Source organism: Lycium ferocissimum, chromosome 11 (genome assembly GCF_029784015.1).
Source record: "Lycium ferocissimum isolate CSIRO_LF1 chromosome 11, AGI_CSIRO_Lferr_CH_V1, whole genome shotgun sequence".
NCBI classification, from domain to species: domain Eukaryota; kingdom Viridiplantae; phylum Streptophyta; class Magnoliopsida; order Solanales; family Solanaceae; genus Lycium; species Lycium ferocissimum.
Window position 1 is genome coordinate 4,907,444 of NC_081352.1, and position 21,229 is coordinate 4,928,672.

Genomic DNA, 21,229 nt, shown 5'->3' on the forward strand with positions numbered 1-21,229 from the left:
GGAAGTGTTGCTTACACCCAGAAACTTATACACATGTGTACATATAATTAGCAGACATGTAAGACTGTGCAGGGGAAGGGATTTCAAGAAGTGCTATGTTAATAAAACAAATGGATTACATAGAAGGGGGAAAATATGAAAAATGAGGTGCTCAATATGTCCTGGAAAAGTTGCCAACAAGTAAACAAATAATTACGTAAAAGGAAAGAGTTCAGCAAGTCAGCATTACCTGTATAAAGAATTTACTGAACTAGCAAAATCCATAAACATAATTATACTGGACATGCATTTGATCAAAAAGTTGACTCTTCTAACATGAAAAGAGACTTCAAAGGTTGATAAAGAAGAAAAGACAACACCAAGGGAAAATGGAGAAGAGATCTCCTAGGAAGGAGTTTGGCAATTGGAAATGCAGATAGACAATAATAGTGGATCAACAATTAAACTCCTAGATGGTATTACTTCCAGAAGAAAGACAAAGGCAGCAGGTTGATTGAGTTTGACATGTATCAGTATTTCGAAAATACCAATATTTTCAGGAACTCAAAGATCTGTACCAATAACTAAAATACTGAGGAAAGCTAAGTGATGTTCAGAAATCTAAAAAGATAATTAGTTGAAAAGATGGATTCTGAAAGGGAATAACTTTGCTAAGTGAATGTACATCTGAGTGACCATACCGCTCACCAAGCTCAATACCAGAAGAGGTTAAGGTGACGAAGTACCTGTTGTAGACGGGCAAATTTCTCAGAGAAGAGTCTTGTCAGTAAGGGAACAGTAACACTAATAGCTGCTCGAGCTATAAGTGCATACGAACTTAGTCTTTCATCCATGGCTAAAAACAACAATAAGCCAATAAGAAATAAGTGCAAAAAACGAAAGAAAAGAAAGAAAGGAAACAACTACGACGATATAAAGGATAACAAAGTACGAAGACAATTGGAACAGCATTATAGACATTAAAAAGAGGAACCGAAAAAGAAGCTTAAAACAAATAAATGAATGAAATATATTCAACTACCAGCAATAGAAGCCTGAAGATAATCAGTCTCACTCTCATCACTGAAGGCTGATGCAGAAGCAGCTACAGAAGAGATCATGTTACAAAGTGACCAAGACAGTAAGAACTTTAAATCAAGAACTTATATTCGTGTTAGATCTAGAATTACCTCTTAGCTCAGACTCTACAATCAGGGCAAAGAGATGAGATGCAGCACTAATCCCTTCTGAAGGAATAACCGCATGGCTAATAGAACCATCCAAAGGCTGAAAATGTTGTACACAAATATATAAACATAGGAGTCCAGATATTTTTAAGACTATTGGTGTAGGTGTGTGTGTATGGATCACATACAAATATGTGTGTGTGCCTATAGTATATGTACGTATATATCATGATCTCCATCTGAATTCAGAAAAGTTGCATTTACATATTTTAACTACGAACTTTCATCAACACGAACCATACCATTAGTAGGCTGTGATGTCCTATGCGATATTTAATGCTATACACATTTAAATCTTCAAAGTGTAGAAGACAGGTTGGCATTTTTAAACAGGGAAGACATTTATATACTCAGGAAACAAAAAAGAATCTCATAACCACATAAAATCAGTGAGAGACAGTGCACCACCAACATCTTTGTATCCTGTGGCAAATAAATTCTAAAATAGGCTCAGGGTCTGTAACACTTGAAGCAACACCTTTTGATGACAAACACTTGAAGCAATACCTTTTGATTTTTCAATCTTCTTTACTAGCTAAGCTAGTATCCTTATGCAAAAAAAAAAGAGAGAGAGATCTCTGCTCAAAAATACTTTACACTTATTGCCCCCTATGCAGACTTCTTAATTCCTCGTTTGCACAGAATTATGTTCGCTCTTCTGCTATAATAAATAGGTGAACTAGGATAAGCCTAGCAGACAAATGTAGAAAGCCTAGAAAAATGTCATGTTCATTGGGGCTTAAAGTGCTGCACACGCTTTAGTGAAGAAAGGCACAAACTTAAAAAAGGTACATACATAATACTCCGCCCGTTCCAATTTATATGGCAACATTTGAATATGTAACAGTCTAGCCCGCTAGTGATATTGTCCGCTCCAGGTCTAGACCCTCACGCCTTTAAATGTGTCACTAGGATGGGAGGCCTGCTTACCTATATACCCAGCATCTCTCCTGTGGTTTGCTAATGTGGGCCTCTTCTCCTAAGCTAGGGTGTCATAAAATAGGTACAAAGACTTTTGAAACTTGTGGTCTTAAACATTCCATAACATTTTGTAGCTATAAAGCTTCTCATTAAGGGTAAAATCGAAAAGTTAAGTTAATCTTTTCAAAATTTAGAAAGGTGCTATTCTTTTTGGAACAGCAGGAAAGGAAATGTTGCCACATAAACTGGAACGGAGGGAGCATAAGAGAACACACAATAAAACAAACACCAACTATATGGACAACAGAATGGGAAATAACTACAATGAAATGTAATATGTGATTGAAATTTAATGACCATATAAAAATTTTAATTAAAAAGTAAATATGCAGCTTCAACTTTCACTTTTAGCAATGAGTTTCTTATATTTAATTATAAATTCTTATTGCTAAAACCAGCATATTCATCTATACATCTTATCAATTAAAAAATCGCTTCACGAGCAACAATTAACATTTAGTGCCTCTCTCTTCAAGAGGGAGCCCTTGGTCGCATGGGTGCACACACACTAGTGTTCTGGTGCTAGCACTGAAATGTTGCATAGTGAGACGAAGCACCCAATCGACACTGCAACTAACTTCAGTGCTTAAATGCACATCAAGCATGCTGAATAACATCATAAACCCATAATTTTTCCAGTAACATCAGTGGAAGCTGTATAAAGAAATACCATCAGAAGTGTAGTCCAAGTATCCAACAAGATATCACGTGCTACCCAGCTCCACGTCTCCTCTTCAGTGTGGTTTGCCATAAGGTCTTTAATGACTTCACACGTCAAGGTGGACAACAAACTAAGAGTGCCATAAGGCCTGAGCATTAAAGCAGAAGTGATTAACATAATCAAATATTCTCACCAGAGAAAAACAGAAGGATAACCAATAAACTGCAACAAAGCATGAGTGTTGATGATTACAATATAATATATATAAATGACCTTATAGACTTCAGCAGTTCATCAAATACTGGCAGGGTGGTTACAGTTGCCATGTATAGTAGGGCTCGGCATCCGTCAAGGAATTCACTGGACAAAATTGAAAACTAGGTCAAGTGTAGCACATTAATAGAAAATAAGCGGGCATTGGTGCCAATGTTAACCTTTCACTTTTGCCATTCTCTATTGATTTTGAAACAACATCAGGCGGATCTATCCATGGTATAATTTCAGATAAGAGATGCAGAAGGTGCTGTTTTTGAGTATTACCATCATCTGCATCCATGTAAAGAGGTATTAACGTAAGAGCGGGAAAACAGGAAAAGAAGGAAAGAAGCAATAATCAAGACATAGCTGCCAGTCACTATTAACATAAACGCAGTAAGATGATTTTTTTTTTTTTTTTTTCAGAAATTCATATATCAAGTTCTCACAATCCTCCAAGTGTCAAAATAAGTGTACAGTAAGAGGTGAAAAATGAGAAGAAAAGGCACTAAAAAGATAATAATGGCACTTAAACTAGATCATAGGTTCATAATTGATTACTTACTGAGATACTTCCTTCCTCGTGATCGGGGGAGATACAAGATTTGAAGATGATGGGTGCACTATTGTAAAGAGGCGGATCCAGGATTTAAATTTGATGGGTTCAACCTTTACGTTCTTACTATTGAATCCATTACATGTTTGAAATTAAAGGTTCAAAACTATTATTTATTGAAATTTTAGTATCTTTTAAACATATATATCTATACTCCATGTAGAAAATGATAGGATCAATTGAATCCATTGACTATATGCTACATATTCCATTGCAACTAGTTTTAATATAGACATTTAATTTTATAAAAAATTTACAGTGGCAAAGGAAAAAAAAAGGGCAACCCAGTGCACTAAGCTCCCGCTATGCGCGGGGTCGGGGGAAGGGCCAGACCACAAGGATCTATTGTACACAACCTTACCCTACATTACTACAAGAGGCTGTTTCCACGGCTTGAACCCATAATTTCATTGTCACATGGCAGTAACTTTACTAGCTACGCCAATGCTCCCCTTCTTTACAGTGACAAAGGGAGAATAGGAATTTAAATGTGTCGGACATGGGAATTTTAAAGAATAAGCCAAACAAAGAAAAAGAAAGAAAAAGGAAAAAGAATACTTAATTAAAACACAAAAAGGGACGTCAGACATACCCATCCCCATTGGTGGACCAAATTCTAGCAAAGAAAGGGAAAAAAAGACCAATAAGAAGCCTCACTTATAGAAGTGCACTCAATAACCCTTGCCACCATATGACTGTTTGAGTTTGGGCGCACACATTTATACTATTTCAGTTTGAGTGCACACATTTATATTTAAGTACCTTTGAAGAGCTACAATATTACTATACATGGTCGGAGAAAGAAAGCATGGGTGCACGTGAACCCATGCCCACCACATAGATCCGCCACTACTCGTGATAAGTACAAGAGGTAGAGTAGGAGAAAGTTATAAGCATAGTTTAAAGTTCTACAGCTTTTCACAAAAACCTTTGAGAAGTCTCATCTTTTTAATACAAGAAAAGAATTTGATTGGGGTTTCAAAATTACAAACTTCAGGAAATTATTAAAACTTTCCAACTTTACCTAAGAGATTACTGAAACAAATTATATGAAGTTAAGCCACATCAATCGAACAAAAAGATGAAACAAATGGCAAAAGGCTGACGATATAATTCTTTGTACCAAAATGAGTGAGTCCGAGATTTATCAGGCATGAAATAAGAGTGGGAGTTGGAGTGCAGATCCAGCATAACATAATATATTAGGCTGGAAAAGTTCCATATTCGCAATAGCATTCACACTTTTAGGGTACTATCAACATGATCAATACTCGATTAGCGTTAATAAACAAGTTAACAATCATGAAGAGCAAACATCCTCAATTTCAATCAAAGATGTATCACATCGATCACATGAGTCAAGAATAATGTAATAAACAGAAAAGTAACCACAAACTTGATGGCAAACTAGTATGAGTACCAGATGGAAATATTGTTCCTGACAAGGAGTAGAATTGCACTATAAGCTTTCGAGCAGAGACTGCAAGAGGACAATCAATCCAGTATCCTTCACATGAAAACTTCTGCCTCAGTGCCTCATAAAAGCTCAAAAGCCACCGGATGTGGCCACTTGACACAAGTATACCCCGCCAGGAGGATCCAGGCTATAAATAATGAAGAGAGCAAACATAAATGATTAAAAAGATTAGTAGCTAGAATGTCTAGTGGGAACAATCCAACATCTGACAGGAAAAATAGAATCAATAGGTATTTAAAAGAATGGACATTTTATCCTAGAGCAAAACAAAATAATTAAGAATGTAGAGCTTTACAGTGGTGGTGAAGATCAGTCTAGCAGATATTATGAAGTAGCTCAATGAGTTAGCACCATATGTAAGCCCTCCATCCCTCTTATTGTATTAAAAGAAACTGATCTCGCTATATTGCACCCCTAACTAAACACACAATAGTACAGCCAGCTAAGCCCTCTGTAAAGAAACCTCCCAGTGCTTGTACGACCAGAACCCCACTATTTGATTGATACGAGCCAGCTAGATCAAGTTGCAAGCAAAGAGATCCAAGTGCCAAGTGGTCCCAATTACAAGGGCTAAAGCCATGAATGGATTGGTCGAGGAGCTCCTTGGACCAAATATGGGTTTCAAGGAGACCAGAAGACTCACGATTGGTCAATTCGGTTTGGGCTTGTGAGGAAAAACACTCATCAATTGCTAACTTCAGTAGAATTGGGACAAGTTCTATTAGTTAAACCAAAGGAATTTATAATTATAAGAGATATGTTTGTCACAAGTTTAAGTTTTCTCTATTAGCTTATCTTGAGGTCATTATTAGCAGGTGGGCAGATTTAGAAGGGCCTTAGGGTTTCTTTTCTAGTACAAACACTCTTGTGTAGGTGTAAAAAACCTTTACACTTGTCATCATTATCAATAGATTGCTACTCATTATTGAGAAGACTATATTCCTTGAGTTCTCTTGGAACTTGCAATATCAAGGTGTGTTTCCTTGTCGTGTGCCGTGTTTACTATTTGATAGATTAAGAACATTCTTTTTTTTCTTTTTTTGAATCGTTGTTTGTGATTGATTAAGTTCGTTTTTTCCCAAACATTGGCTCTAATTGGCATTTTCCTTGTATGGGCAAAGGTCTAAGCTTCAAATAGTTGGATTTGCGTTCAACTCTTGCCCTTTAATGCTTCCTTGATGTAGACTTATTTTTGAGAAAGGTAACAATTTTTTTAATACAAATATTTAGCACAAAGACTATGTTAAGAGACATCTTTACAACTTAAAAAGCCAGCCAAAACCCCAAAAATATGTCTTTGTTCTACTTACAAAGATTCTATAATGCCTAGCAGAGATTTTCTATGTCACTTACAAAATTCCTTTGCACCAAAAGAAAAATAAAGTAGGTTGTTCATCTTGAATTCCTGAATTGGGGTGTTAACTCCTTCAAAATATGAGTTTCTTTCCTTCCAAATAGTGCATCACATGCACCCAGGTATGATTTCCCACGAACTATCCTTATTTACAACTCCTCCACTGAAATTCCAACAAGCTAGTAAGTCTCCAAATGTCTTAGGCCTGACCAATTTACAACAACAACAGCAACAAACCCAGTGTAATCCCACAAGTGGGGTCTGGGAAGGGTAGTGTGTACGCAGACCTTACCCCTACCTTGCGAAGGAAGAGAGACTGTTTCCGATAGACCCTCCGCTCAAAGAACAGTGCAAAAGAGGCAGTTGCAACAAGCAGAAACAACAACAAGACAATGAGATAACCGAGGCTAAAGAAACAAAAGGCAAAAATAGTAATCTACAACTAAGAAAATACAAGAATAAAATTTGTACTCTGAGAATGGGAAAGAACTACGCTCGACTACCTACTAACCTTGTACCCTAATCCTCGACCTCCACACTATCATATCAAGGGTCATGTCCTCGGTGAGCTGAAATAGAATCATGTCCTGCCTATTCACCTCACACCAATACTTCTACGACCAACCTCTACCCCTCCTCAAGCCCACTATGGCCAACCTCTCACATCTCCTTATCGGGGCATCTGCACATCTCCTCCTCACATGCCCGAACCATCTCAGTCTTGCTTTCCACATCTTGTCCTCCACGAGAGCCACTCCCATCTTATCCCGAATATTTTCATTCCTAATCTTATCTCTCCTGGTATTCCCACACATCCATCTCAACATGCTCATCTCCGCCACTCTCATCTTCTAGACATGAGAGTTCTTGACTGGCCAATACTCCACCCTATATAACATAGTCAGTCTAACCACCACTCTGTAGAACTTACCTTTTAAGTCTTGGTGGCATATTCTTATCACACAGAACACCGGATGCGAGCCTCCATTTCATCCACCCCACCCCAATACGATGTGTGACATCCTTGTTAATCTCCCCATTCCCTTGGATTACTGCCCCCAGATAGTTGAAACTCCCTCTCTTCGAGATGACCTGTGTGTCAAGCCTCACTTCCACGTCCGGCTCATGAGCCATGTCACTGAACTTGCACTCCTAGTATTCAGTTTTGGTCCTGCTCAACTTGAAACCTTTTGCCTCTAGGGTCCGTCTCCAAACCTACAGCCTCGCGTCTCATCTCATCAATCAGTATTATATCTTTTTTTATCACGTAAAAGGTTTCATTGATAATAACAAGGCCAACTTGGCTATATGCAGGAAGTGCATCAAGAATACTATTGCCACTAACGATCCTACCACCCAAAGAATGACTTTCCATCTTACTAACTTTTTCACATTTTTTCAACACCTTATTCCATATCTCCAGAAATTTGCTCTTTCCTCCCAGTGGCATACCCAGGAACTTAGTAGGTAGGGTACTTCAGAGCCCCCAAGTGTTGTTAGATATGCATATCAGACACTTCACTTACTAACAGATAGAACTCTTAGAACTCTTACACAGATACTAGATATGGCTTCAAAAAGTGTCAAAATGAGTCTTAAATTCCTAAGTTGAGCATTACAGAAAACTAGAGTATCATCAGCATATAGCAGATGCCTGATTTTCAGCCCTTCCCCTCTCCTCTTTGCAACCTTGAAACCTGGCAACCAACCTTTTTGTTTGGCTTTCCTCATCGTGAAGGCCTTCCATTGCAATAATTTTAAGAGAGAGAGAAAGAATCTCGTCGACTCAGCCCTCTATGTGAAAGAAAAAATCCTACAGGTGACCCATTGATCAAGAAGGAGAATCTTACTGTGCTAATACAAAATTGGGAAAAGGGCCTGATTTACCCCTCTACTTTGGGAAAAGGTTCACATTTACCCCCCGTTATACTATCAGCCCACTTATACCCCTACCGTTACAATAGTTGAAACATTTGCCCCTATTTTTAACCCCCTGTCCACCGTGGCCAATGGCTTTTTAAATAAATGCCACGGTGGAAATTCTATGCCACATAAGAGTCCATGTCACCCATATAATTAAATGGGTCCTAAAATTGAAAGAACCAAACGATGCTTCTTCTTCACCATCACCCATATATGTTCTTCTCTCCTCTCTTCCACTGTTTTTGTCTTGAAAAATGTCAGAAAATAGCTCCTCGTCGTAGTTGAAGTGCCATTGTGGTTTGATAGCTAGCCACTTAACTTCAAAAACTCCTTCAAACCCTGGAAGGAAGTTCTTTAAGTGTCCTAAGCCTAAGGTTAGTTATTGTTGTTATTCATATTTTGATTGGTAAAGTGCATTATTTAGGTGTTAATTTAATTTTAATTTTTTGGACAGATTAATTCTTGTGGTTATTGGAAATGGGAAGATGAAGTATTTTCGGATACTCCATTGACTGAAGTCAGAGAGTTAGTGGCTGCTTTGGATGCTCTTAAGGTTGAAATAGACAATTTGAGGAAAGAAGTAGCCAAATTGGAGGCTATAAGTTATTCTCAAGTGATTAAAGTGTCAACTTTGGAAGACAAAGTAACAAAAATGTGGATGGTAATTATAGTTTCATTGGCACTTTTCGTGGGTTTCATTACAGCTCCAATGATGAAATGATTGCCCTTACGAGACTAGTATTTATGTTTTTGGTGTAACTTGAAAAATATTATCATGAAGTTGTTTTAAATGCCTTTGTTTGGATGAATGTAATGTAATTCCCTCGTTTGGATAAATTGTTGTTATAATATGTCCATTGTAAAACCTTCTTTTGGATGAAGCAATGTCTTACTTTTGCATAAAATTATTGTGTATGTTGTTCTTTTAGCAAATCAGAACTAGTTAGGAAACCTGCAATGTTATCTAAAAATAGAAGAATCGGCTATCAAAGAGAACTCCAAATAACACTCTCATAATGTGCACACCAAGGGAAGTTGAAATTCAATGGCATACTGTCCAGTTAAGGTAAACAAAGTTGAACCATTGAAGTAGTATGCCTATATCTTTGTAACCAAATTCTACATTGCTACTAGCAAATGGATTACTTATGGGAACAAATTCTTATCTTTGGCTCAAGTCTCTAGCACACTTTCGCTTTCACTGTAAGCCCTTTTTCTCCTGTTGATAAAATAATTCAGTACATCCACATAAAATGAATAAATGTGACAACGTCTAGGCTTGTACAAAATCATTTTTTTGCACGGATTGCCCTTCGTTTGGGGTGGTCTTTAAATTTTGCCCCTCAAATTTGTGGTCTTTAAATTTTGCCCTTCATATTTGTGGTCTTTAAATTTTGCCCTTTGCTTGGAAAGATGAGGAATACTTGAAGTTACGGGTTCGAACCCCGCTCGGGCATAAAATAAAAAAATAATTTCGCAAGGCGGGGATCGGGGAGTATGCGGATCCGGATACAATTTTAAGAAAAAGTTAAAGTTATGCCGGATCCGGCATACTAAAAGTCATTTCAAGACAAAGTCTGCCCTTACTCCAGACTTTTAGTTAAACATAACTAAAAGTTCTACGCCGGGCATACAAAATTGCTAACTACTTTGTATTGCCAGCAAAGTGTGAATTTGTATCCGGGATGGACATTTGGTTGCGGATAATACTTTTCCATGTAACTTTGGTTTATATGCTTGAAAAAATACATATATATGCTTCAAGGCAAAGTTTGCCCATAAGGCATAAGTATGCCCCCGTCGGCATGGTTTGGTAAATCCTTAACAAGTTTATGCCGATGGGGGCATACTTTTTAAAAAGCAAACTTTTATGCGGATCCGCATAAACTTGTGAAGGAATTATCAAAGTTATGCCGAACCCGGCATACTTATGCCAAGTCTGCCCATAAGGCATAAGTATGCGGTCCGGGATAACTTTGATAATTCCTTCACAAAGTTATGCCGGGGGCATACTTTTAAAGGGCAAATTTTTATGCCGGATCCGGCATAAACTTGTGAAGGAATTGAACTTATAAACATAAAGCGAAGAAAAATAATGCCAATGAATGGTAAGAACTTGGTAACTATAGATTGCATATAGCATGTAGGTGCCTTCCGAGACCATGAGAACAGGTTAAAACCTTAGGAGCCTCCTACGATGGAGGCAGTATGATATTATCAAATCATTATTTGCTGCTGGTATTACATAGCAGATATTAGTAAATAAGAATTACCCTTCTATCTTATAGCAAAAATGAACCCCAAAAACTGTCACCATAAAGTGATAACATGACATCCACTTGCAAGTTTCAACAGCCAAACAAACACCTAAATAGTTAAAGTACTGTCACAGCAGTAATTACATCATATTAAACCCAAAAAACTATCACAAGTTCACAAGTTCAAATCTGCTCCTTGCCATTCCCCTTCCTTGTCTTCAACTTGGCCATTTTCTGAAGCTTGTTTCCAGTTACAGCAGTGTTTCCTTGCCATGTAAGCCCCCTTTTCTAAGTTTCCTTGACATGGACTCTTATGTGGCATAGAATTTCCACCGTGGCATTTATTTAAAAAGCCATTGGCCACGGTGGACAGGGGGTTAAAAATAGGGGCAAATGTTTCAACTATTGTAACGGTAGGGGTATAAGTGGGCTGATAGTATAACGGGGGGTAAATGTGAACCTTTTCCCAAAGTAGAGGGGTAAATCAGGCCCTTTCATCTAGTTAACCCATTTCTCTCCAAAACGCATGCCCTTCAGAATGTTAATAAGGAAATTCCTGGTCTATCAAGCTTCATAGAATCCCTGTTTTTTCCTTTAATCATGAGTCCGGCCTATCAAGCTTGCATAGAATCCACGTTTTCCCTATAATCTGGAGTCCACACATTCATTTGCAATCAAAGAGGCATCAATTATCTGCCTTCCTTTGATGAATTCCATTTGATTTCTATACACCAGCTGGTGAACCACTATTTTAGATTTCTCTGTTAGCACTTTGGAGATTTATCTTTTTTTGATCAGGTAAAGGTATTTATTTATTAACATGGCCACAAAATAGACTGTATACAAGGATTATACCAAAAGGTAAAGAATCTATAAAATATAATTCTCTAAATAAATCCCCACCCATTCTTCTATACAACTAGGAACTTTATGGGTGCACCAAAAGAAAATATAAGACCGAAGGCTACTCCGCAACTGACTAAAACTCGACTCTACCCCATTGAAAGCTCTCTTATTTCTCTCTCTCCAAACCACACACACTTTGCAAGAGGAATCACATACATGCCTTACGTCTTCTCCTGCTCCTCCTGCTCCAACAAAACATCAAATCTTTCCCCGTTCTTGGCATAGCCCAACAAGTTCCGAACCACCGAAGCATATCTCACCATAACCTCATGGTAAAACCACAATGTAGAGGAAGATGATTCAAGTCCTCGCCTGTCTCCTTGCACATGTAACACCAGCTAACACAGAACCTTCCGCTTCCTAAGATTTTTCACCATCAAGATCACCTCTCCAGCACCTAGCCAAGAGAAAAAAACAAACCTTCCTAGGCACCTGTGGTATCCAATATTGCATCACATGGAAACACATCCTCCTCCCTAACCAAAAGTTTCTCTTAGAAAGATTTAACAGAGAAAACACCATTATTCCCCAAACCCCACCACAAAGCATTAGGCTCATCAACTGGATTGACTTGCCTATGTAAAAGGGCCAACAATCTTTGAAACTCAGTCATCTCCCAATCGCGGAAGTCCCTTCTAACTCTCAAATCCCAAAAATTCTCTCCACCTTGTATCCCCGTAATTTTCTGGACCAACAAGTCTCCTTGACATGATATATTGAACAAGCTCTAAAAATCAATATTCAGTAAGTTATCCCCGCACCACTTATCACCCCAAAAATTTACCCCCCTTCCATTTCCTACCTTGAATGAGATATTTGCACTAAAATCATCCCATTCCTTCAATATATTCCTCCATAATCCGCACCCAAAAGGCACAGTGACATCTCTAGTTGTCCATTTCCACATATTTATTGGTAGGTAGCTTGTGTATGATAATCTCCACTTTGGAGATTATCATATACAAACTACCTACCAAACCTTTGATAGGTTTGAAGTCCCACAGTGCCTTTGCCCCATTCTTCATTAGAATAGAGATACGGTATGTTGCATTGAAATTCTTTTCAAAATATTCCCTTGGATGAAAATTTTCCACGGTCTTCATGACATCTTCCTTAAACTTAGGTTTAATCTTTGTTCTTTGTGCCAAATTAGTTCTTCCTTTCTTTCCAAACCAATGATTTAGTATGCGTTTTCCTGTTTAGGCTAGGGTAAGTTTCAATTACTTGGATATGTGTACAACTCCTACCCTTTATTGCTTCATTGTTCCAGTTCTTGATTCTTGTTCTTGTGTTCTTGAACTGATTATACTCAATTTGGGGGTTTCAAGACTTGATCTTGTGTTTCTGCCTAAGTTACTCAGACTCGGGTGGGGGCATCCGATACGGGTGCGGATCTAGAGGTCGGATCCTTCACGATCTAAATTTTAAGATTCGGGGATAAAGATCCAGGTATGGATACGGGTGCGGGGATTTGACTAAAATAATTCAAATATCTAAAAATAAGTTATAAAACTTAAATTATGAGATATTATGTGGAAAACTTGAGGAGAAAATATTGATCAAGAGGAGAATCTCGGGAGGAGATAAAAGGAAAAGGAGCAACATAGAAATTTCTATATACAAGGTATTCCATTTTCTTCAATCTCACCATAGCTTTTGTTTTGATTACATAAATCATTGAATATGTCCGGAATTTCTCCCTCGATTTTGGTCAAAGTACCCAAATTGGTTGACCAAATCCAGTACGGATCCCACACCTACACCCATGTCGTGTCAACACGGGTGCCGTACCGAAAGTGAAGAGTCCGAGCAACATAGGTTTCTGCATCAAATTGATGTCTAGTCTAACCAAACAAAGATGGAGCTAAGAAAGTTTCCTCAAAAGAGTCTATGTTCTGAACATCTCTGCCACAAGACTCATCATACAAATGACGGCGCAGAAACAAATGAGTGAGCTCCATTGTTCTTCTTATATATAATGTAACAAATCAAGGTCATGGATATATAACATTTTCCCAACCAAGCTGGTAGTCGTACTAAGCCTCTCATGTAATTAGGATCAACCAACTCCAAGTACATGCATAATTTTCAAAGGAAGCGTCTCATGTAACAAGAACCGAGAAAATACATTAATTTCAATGGATATTTTGCTTGACAAATAGAAGGTGCCGGATAGAAGCTTCTTCTAGGCTGAGAACGCACTGGGTATAAGATCGAAGTTTACATGTGAAGGTCTGGGGGTCCAAGTTAACCAGGCTGCCTGCATTAGACTACTTCTATTTTTTGTCCTATTGTCCTTTTGTTTACGCTGCACTTGTGAAAGTGTTTAGTCACTCTCCGCTACAACACCAACAAAACTGCAGTTTGAGGAAACAACAAGAAGATGAATGACTCTTTGTTCTTTCTATTTCATTCATACAAAAAAGTCACTGGTGCAAAGTTAGTTTATTACCTGCACTAGGTTACACTCAGTCCTCTTAGGAGAGCTTAGATCATCCCTTACCCCAGCAGAGAAAATGTCGATGGCTCGTTTTGCATTGTCGGGCACATTTGCAACACATTTAAAGTCCCAGTTGAGGATCTGAAGCATCAGACGCAATGCTGTTGTACAAACTTTAACTTCAGGAATGGCAGAATCAGATTCAGCTATTTTATTGGAGACACTAACAGCAGCATCTTGTGCCCAGAAGTAAAACAACTGCACATTGGAAATAGCCAAGAAAAACAAGGAACAAAGAACCCTTGTGAACCATATTAAATTAGTGAAAATGAAGAAACTGCAAACTGAACTGTGGTGTGGGAGGGAGGGGAGGCTGATCCAAGCTGTATGGAAGTAAGAAAAAAACATCAGTGCAGATGGCGACTGACTAACCTTTAGATATTCTAACTCAAAAGACACTCGGCACTGCTCATGAAACTCCCTAGGAAGAGCCATAGCAGTTGAAGTAGATGGTGAAAATTCAGATACCTGAAAGAGATGCAGAACAAATTTCAACTGAACATTGAATTTGATTTTACCCAATAAATTGACAGTAAATGTAAAATTGTAGTAATGGCTTTCTTGTGAAAGTTATACGATATCGTATGTGTAATGTACCAAAGATTCCAGAAAGTTCAATCCAATGAACTGCACATCAAGACCATGGCTTCCAACTATCGCCTGTCTCACCTGTAGTAAAACAATAATAAAGATCCCATGCATCAAAAGATGATTTAGCACATTCAACTTAAGAAAATTTTGTTACTCATTCTACTATAGCATCACAAGACGCAGCTGTGACTAAAAGTTGTAACGACCCATTAGGTCATTTTGAAGATTTTACTCATTTTTGCCCAAACGACCCTTCCATTAGCTTTATTTTGGCGTATTTGACTCGGGGGATGGGTTGCGCGGTGATCGAGGTGATCGGATTAGTATCGGAGGAGGAAATCCTAGTTTTGAGTTCTTAGGTTTCGGTTTTGTGAAAAACTTTGACCAATGACTTTTGGGTAAACATGTTCAGAATCAAATTCCAATAGTTCCGTTAGGTCCAGAACGTGATTTTTGACTTAGTTAAATAGTTGGTTCAAGTCCCGAGGTGTTCGGGGGAGATTTGGGTCACTACTTGAAAACTAGTTAAGTTAAGATTAAGAGTTGGCCTCGGTCAACACTGGCTCTAGACGACCTCTGTTGGGAAATTTGAGTTTGCAAGCAGATTCGTACCGTGTTTTATGACTGGAATGCATATTTGGTTTGTGTCCCGGGGGGGGGTCGGGTTTCGAAACCAAGATCGGGGAACACCAGAATTCAGTTGTTGGTTTCCTTCTTTGCGTTTGCAAAGGAGGGACCGCAATCGCGGGAGTTGACCAGGGTGGTCAATGCGATCGCAAGCCCTCTGTCACGTTCACGAAGGGGAATGGGACTGGGCCGGGTCGAGACAAGGGCATTGATGCCCTTGTCAGTTTCGCGATGGTTGGGCCGGGTCAGGGCCGTGATCGCGAGGCTTGGCTCGCGTTCGCGAAGAAGGGTTGGGCAAAAAGTGATTTAAGTCCCCAACCTCGAAAACACTTCCCCATTTCCATATTTCAAGTCCTAGAGCTCGGTTTGGAGTGATTTCAAGTGGGATTTGCTCGTCTAAGATTGGGGGTAAGAATGTAATCATTACTTTGTTAATATCTCTTAGCTCCTACCATTAATTAGTAGTTAAACCATGATTTGAGATGGGAAAATTGGGGGTTTTAGCCCTAGGTTGAGATTGGGAATTTTTGATAAATTGGTGGTCAATCCATGATTAGTCTTGCACGACTTTTTGGATTTAGACTAATTAGGCTATGGGTAATTTATTTCTAAACAAAAGCTCCAGTTTTGCCCTTGGGACTCGGGTTTGACTATTTTGGGTTCCTTTTGGGTTCCGATTAGAAGGATAGCAGTAAGTGTATCTACGAATTCGTGTTTTAACGTAGAATCTTCATTGGATGGACTTTCATCGTTCGAAAGCTCTTCGGAAAGGAAAGGCTCCTGCTTGAGGGTCTGTGCCTCTTGTTCGGCTTTGAGGTAGGTTACGGTTTACTCTTTAGACTCCGATTGGAGGACGCATATAGTTTATAAATTCTGAAGGGGTATTGGGCTTGATGGGGTCCCACCTTAGTGACTGCGATGAAAGTATGTTGAGCCTTCGGGCATTGGTTGTGGTGATAAATTCACTTAGGTTGGTATTGTTGTTGCTTATGTGGGCTATGATAGCCATATTTGACTTATACTTGCTATGATTGATTGACTTTACCTAAGCGCAAAAGCGAGGCGCACAAACATTTTGGCTCTCCGCGTGACCTCAAGCGAGGCGCGTGTGAGAGGCCCTTTAAAATTTCTTTTTTTTAAATTATAATAAGTTCCCTAAGGGATTAAATTAGACAACAACAACATGCCCAGTATAATCCCACCGGGTGGGGTCTGGGCAGGGTAGAGTGTACGCAAACCTTACCTCAACCTTTATGGGTAGAGAGGCAGTAAATTAGAGTTCCCAAAAAAAAAGGATGGAATTATAAGAAGGCAGAGGAGTTGAAGCACAACAGAATAAGACAAAATCGATCCAACCCTTGGACAACTAAAACGGTACAAGCCTCCATCACAGGTTCTACTCTTCTCTGTTTCTTTGTCTCTTCTCCTTTACGTATGCCTCTCTCTATTCTACTCATTCTTTTATTCTTTTTATTCGTTCTTACTAATAAGAGATATATAGACAAAAAAATTCTCTATTAAAATATGTGTATTATACTGAGTTGACCTTTTTTATTTGGTTTTTTGCTATTTTTTTTCGGGTAAGGTGGATCATTGGTATAACAACAACAACACAACAACAAGCCCAGTATAATCCCACCATGTGGGGTTTGGGGAGGGTAGAGTGTACGCAGACCTAACCCCCACCTTGAAAGGTAGGGCGGCTGTTTCCGAAAGACCTCGGCTCAAGAGAGAAGAGAGGAAGATAAGAGGAAAACAAGACAAAAGGTCAGATAGGGCCAAGCATATCGAAAACAATATGATAACACGAATACCAAAAGCGAGAAAGTCATGAAAAAGCGAGAAGGTGGATCATTGGTATAGTGGAAAGAAATGGATTTGGTGCTTAATTTCTTTATTTAATCTTTTTGCCTTTGTAGAAAATTTGTAGAATTAAATGGGACACTTGTCCTTGTTTGATGATTCATGCTATATATGTAACACCACCGGTAAAGAGACTTAAGAGAGGATAAAGATACAGCATTTTCTTAGAAGTCATGTCATAATGGTGGACCCCAGTGGTGTTCACTTTATATTCTTGTTGCATATAATTATTTAACAATTATAATTACATGCAAAATGTCATATATTATTTTTTATTTTATTTCAGAATTCAAATGTTAAAGGATCTGTCTACCTTACATTTTTGTTGTATATTATTATTTAAAAATTATAATTGCATGCAAAATGCATTGCATGTGACTTGTAAATTTTATTTCAGAATTAAAAATGACAAAGGACTGTCCTGCTTTGTGTTCTTGTTATGTATTATTATTTACAAATTATAATTAATTGCAAGATGCATTATATATATTATTATTTTTTTCAGAATTAGAGATGGCAGAGGACTTGTCCAAAGGCGATCGAAGGGATCCTGGCTGGAAATATAGTCATTTGAAGGATCCTAATGACACTACAAGAGTCACATGCAATTGTGGTGGCAAAACAACCAAGGGTGGAATTAATAGGCAGAACAACATTTGATTGGGAACTTTAGGAATGCAGCAAAGTGTTTAAAATGCCCACAGGAGGTTAGAGATGAATTGAGAAATTACATGGAGGAGAAACAATTAAGAAAGGAAGTCTATTCTAATGAATTTTCTGGACTTGATGAGTTTGATTATCAAGACGATCTTGGTGTAGAAGATGAAGTCCAAGAGATCATTCATAAGAAAAGAGGTGGAGGAAGCTTTCCCAGTAGCTCTAGTAAGAAATTGGCCAAAGGAAAGGGACCCATGGATGTGTTTCTACACAAGCAAGGAACACTTAGGTAAACAAATATCAAAGATTCATGTGATAAAGAAGCAAGAGCAATGACAATTCAAAAAGTTGCTCGCTTCTTTTACGATAATGGGATCCCATTCAATGTTGCTCGCTCAAAAAGTTTAAAGGAAGCAATTGAGGCTGTAGAAAGGTATGGTCCAAACTTGAAGCCTCCAAGTTACCACGAATTAAGGGTTTCGTTACTTAGGTAGGAGGTTGAGTTGACCAATGAGATTATAAACAAACATAGAGAAGAATAGCTGAAGTATGGATGTTCCATTATGGCGGATGGATGGTCAGAATGTCACATAGAAAACAAAGAACTTTGATAAACTTTTTGGTGAATTCTCTGTATGGAACAGTGTTTATGGAGTCGATAGATGCTTCCTCATTTGTTAAGACCGGAGAGAAATTATGTGAATTGCTTGATAGATACGGGGAGCGCGTTGGAGAGCAGAATGTGGTTCAGGTTATAAGTGATAACGGTAGCAACTTTGTGTTGGCTGGTAAGAATTTATTGCTTTAAATGTTTAAGTTTTATGTTTTACTCTCTAATATCGATCAAAGTTCTGATTTCTAATTTTTAACATTCAATTTACTTTTATTTCTATAGGTCAGCTCTTACAGAGAAAAAGAAGACACATATAATGGACGCCGTGTGCAGCCCATTGTATAGATCTCATGTTGGAAGACATAGGGAAGATTCTAAACATTAAGAAGACCCTTCAAAGAGCAATCGCCCTTGTCGGTTTCATTTACGGGCACTCAGGAGTCTTAAATATGATGAGAGATTTCACAAAAAATAAAGAGTTGGTGAAATGTTGGATTACTCGATTTGCGACAAGTTTTCTGACTTTGCAACGGTTGCATTGTCAAAAAACTAATTTGCGAGCAATGTTTACATCTGACAAATGGGTGATTAGTAGATGGTCTAAGTTACCAAAGGGAAAAAGTGTAACTCATACCGTCTTGATGACAACATTCTGGAACCCGGTTCTGTATATTTTGAAAATAATGGGGCCTCTAGTTAAAGTGTTGTGATTAGCTGATAATGAGAAAAAACCCGCAATGGGGTACATTTATGAAGCCATGGATCGAGCTAAGGAGGCTATTGCAAAGGCATTTGAAGGGAATATTGCAGAGTACAAAGATATCTTTAAGATTATTGATGAAATATGGCAATGCCAATTGCATCATCCATTACATGCAGCTGGACAGTATCTAAATCCAGAGTTCTTCTATCAAAATCCAGCTACTGAAAATTGTAGAGAAGTAACAGATGGGTTGTATGCTTGTATTGAAAAATTGGTTCCAAGCACTGAAGTACAAGACAAGATTATGTCGGAGATACCACTGTACAGTACACTAAAGCTGAACAACAAATTGGCCTTCCGATTGCAAAAAGATCTAGAACAACAAGATCTCCTGGTAAGTGAAAATATTGACTTTTAAATTCCTAAGTATTAGTTTATGTTTAAAATTTTACTTAATAGTTACATACTTACATTAACTTAGAAATAATGATTGTAAACATAACACTTTTTACAGTTGAATGGTGGACTTTATATGGTAATTCAGCTCCGCATCTCCAAAAATTAGCCATTAGCATTTTGGGTTTAACGGCTAGTGCTGCGGGGTGCGAGCGTAATTGGAGCGTATTTGAGCATGTAAGTACTCGTAGTGGTATACTTCTTATTTATTCATTTTCTTTGCATAGTTAATCAATTAGACTAAATTAATAACATTAAAATAATCCATGCAACAGATCCATACCAAAAAAAGAAACAGACTGGAGCATCATTGAATGATCTAGTGTACGTTAAGTACAATCGAGCTTTAAAAGCCCGTTATGACTTGCAGATTTTTATTGATCCTATATCATTGGATAACATTGATCATAGTAATGAGTGGTTAGTTGGGAAGATGGGCGTTAATGTGGAAGCAGAAGATGAGTTGGTGTTTGGTGATGATAGCTTGACTTGTGGTGATGTTGCAAGAGCGTAGGGTAGTCGGGACGTCTTGACATACACAAGGCGACAAAAGAGATTCAGGAGTTACGACAACTAATGCCTCAAGCTCCCGAGCTCCACGTGTTGAGTCTCTTGACAGAGAAGATGAGATTATTTCTGATGAGTCAGGGTAAGAAGAGATTGGAGGCTATAGTTCTGGTGATACCAATGAGGATCACCCTATTGAGGAAGATTATATGGAGGAAGATTATTTTAGTGATTAGAAGTAGAATCAAGAATGGGTTTATCTTTCCATATTACGACTTAAGTTGATGATTTGATGAACTTATACTTAATTATAATCAATATATATTTATCATTTATGTCTATTATGTTCTTTAAATATTACATATATATATATATATATATATATATTTTTTTTTAAAAATCTTCATAGTGCGCTGTTTTTTCAGTGAATCCCACGGTTTAAGTGTGCTTTGCGCTTAAAGCTCCAACAGGGCTTTAGCGCTTTTCGCTTTTGACAACACTGGGGAATATTGACATATTACCAAAGAAAAAGAGTATTCAGACAACAGTGATGGATAATGCAAGAAAAGCATGTACCTGGTTCAGAAATATCCATTAAATGCTGAAATTATAAATTTGAAAAAAGAATGTGACAGACCTCGAGGAAAAATGCCTCCTTCTGAGCAGCACTGAATTCTATCCTACACATGGGACACAAGAACCAGACATGAACAAGTACCTATTGCTTGGATATTTATGATATCATGTACACAAAAGCTAAATTGAAGAACTGCACATATCAAAGATAATACTTGTGTTGGCTAAGCACATGAATGCTAACCAAAGGAAGTGATAATAATAGCACGCTAGCACACGCTAGAATTAGAAGATCAAAGATGCCATAAAATAAACTTTATCATCTTGAAGCAATTGAAAAGTCCCTTGCACCCATTAAATCTGAAAACAAGGTGTCCTCGTATGTTTTAACTTATCTTGCAAAGTCTCCAAGTTACAAAGATTCCCCCAGTTATTTCCCTGTTTACGTATATTTTATAATTCTAAGCCAGCAATCACAA

The 21,229-nt window shown here is 38.0% G+C and overlaps 1 protein-coding gene and 1 long non-coding RNA gene across 12 annotated transcripts in view; one reads left to right on the forward strand and one right to left on the reverse strand.

The window, feature by feature from the left end:
- Positions 1 to 21,229, reverse strand: part of LOC132036141 (uncharacterized) — a 57,893-nt gene that overhangs the window by 22,088 nt on the left and 14,576 nt on the right. For 8 of the 11 annotated variants that reach the window (XR_009409520.1, XR_009409522.1, XR_009409521.1 and 5 more), the window contains exons 6-16: positions 20,812 to 20,854; positions 14,755 to 14,826; positions 14,530 to 14,625; positions 14,110 to 14,355; positions 5,160 to 5,343; positions 3,303 to 3,414; positions 3,142 to 3,228; positions 2,878 to 3,016; positions 1,170 to 1,266; positions 1,022 to 1,084; positions 726 to 835 (exon numbers count right to left, since the gene is read on the reverse strand). Coding sequence is in view for 4 of the 11 variants with exons in the window: in XM_059426394.1 (XP_059282377.1) it covers positions 726 to 835; positions 1,022 to 1,084; positions 1,170 to 1,266; positions 2,878 to 3,016; positions 3,142 to 3,228; positions 3,303 to 3,414; positions 5,160 to 5,343; positions 14,110 to 14,355; positions 14,530 to 14,625; positions 14,755 to 14,826; positions 20,812 to 20,854 (1,249 nt within the window). In the remaining 7 variants the exon portion in view is untranslated. Of the gene's footprint in view, positions 1 to 725; positions 836 to 1,021; positions 1,085 to 1,169; positions 1,267 to 2,877; positions 3,017 to 3,141; positions 3,229 to 3,302; positions 3,415 to 5,159; positions 5,344 to 13,881; positions 14,015 to 14,109; positions 14,356 to 14,529; positions 14,626 to 14,754; positions 14,827 to 20,811; positions 20,855 to 21,229 lie in introns of those variants that run through there. The other 3 variants (XM_059426395.1, XR_009409525.1, XR_009409526.1) reach the window with 3 other exon arrangements.
- Positions 8,712 to 9,489, forward strand: LOC132036143 (uncharacterized). The gene is made up of 2 exons (XR_009409527.1): positions 8,712 to 8,867; positions 8,948 to 9,489. It is a non-coding gene; the product is annotated as an uncharacterized LOC132036143 (long non-coding RNA).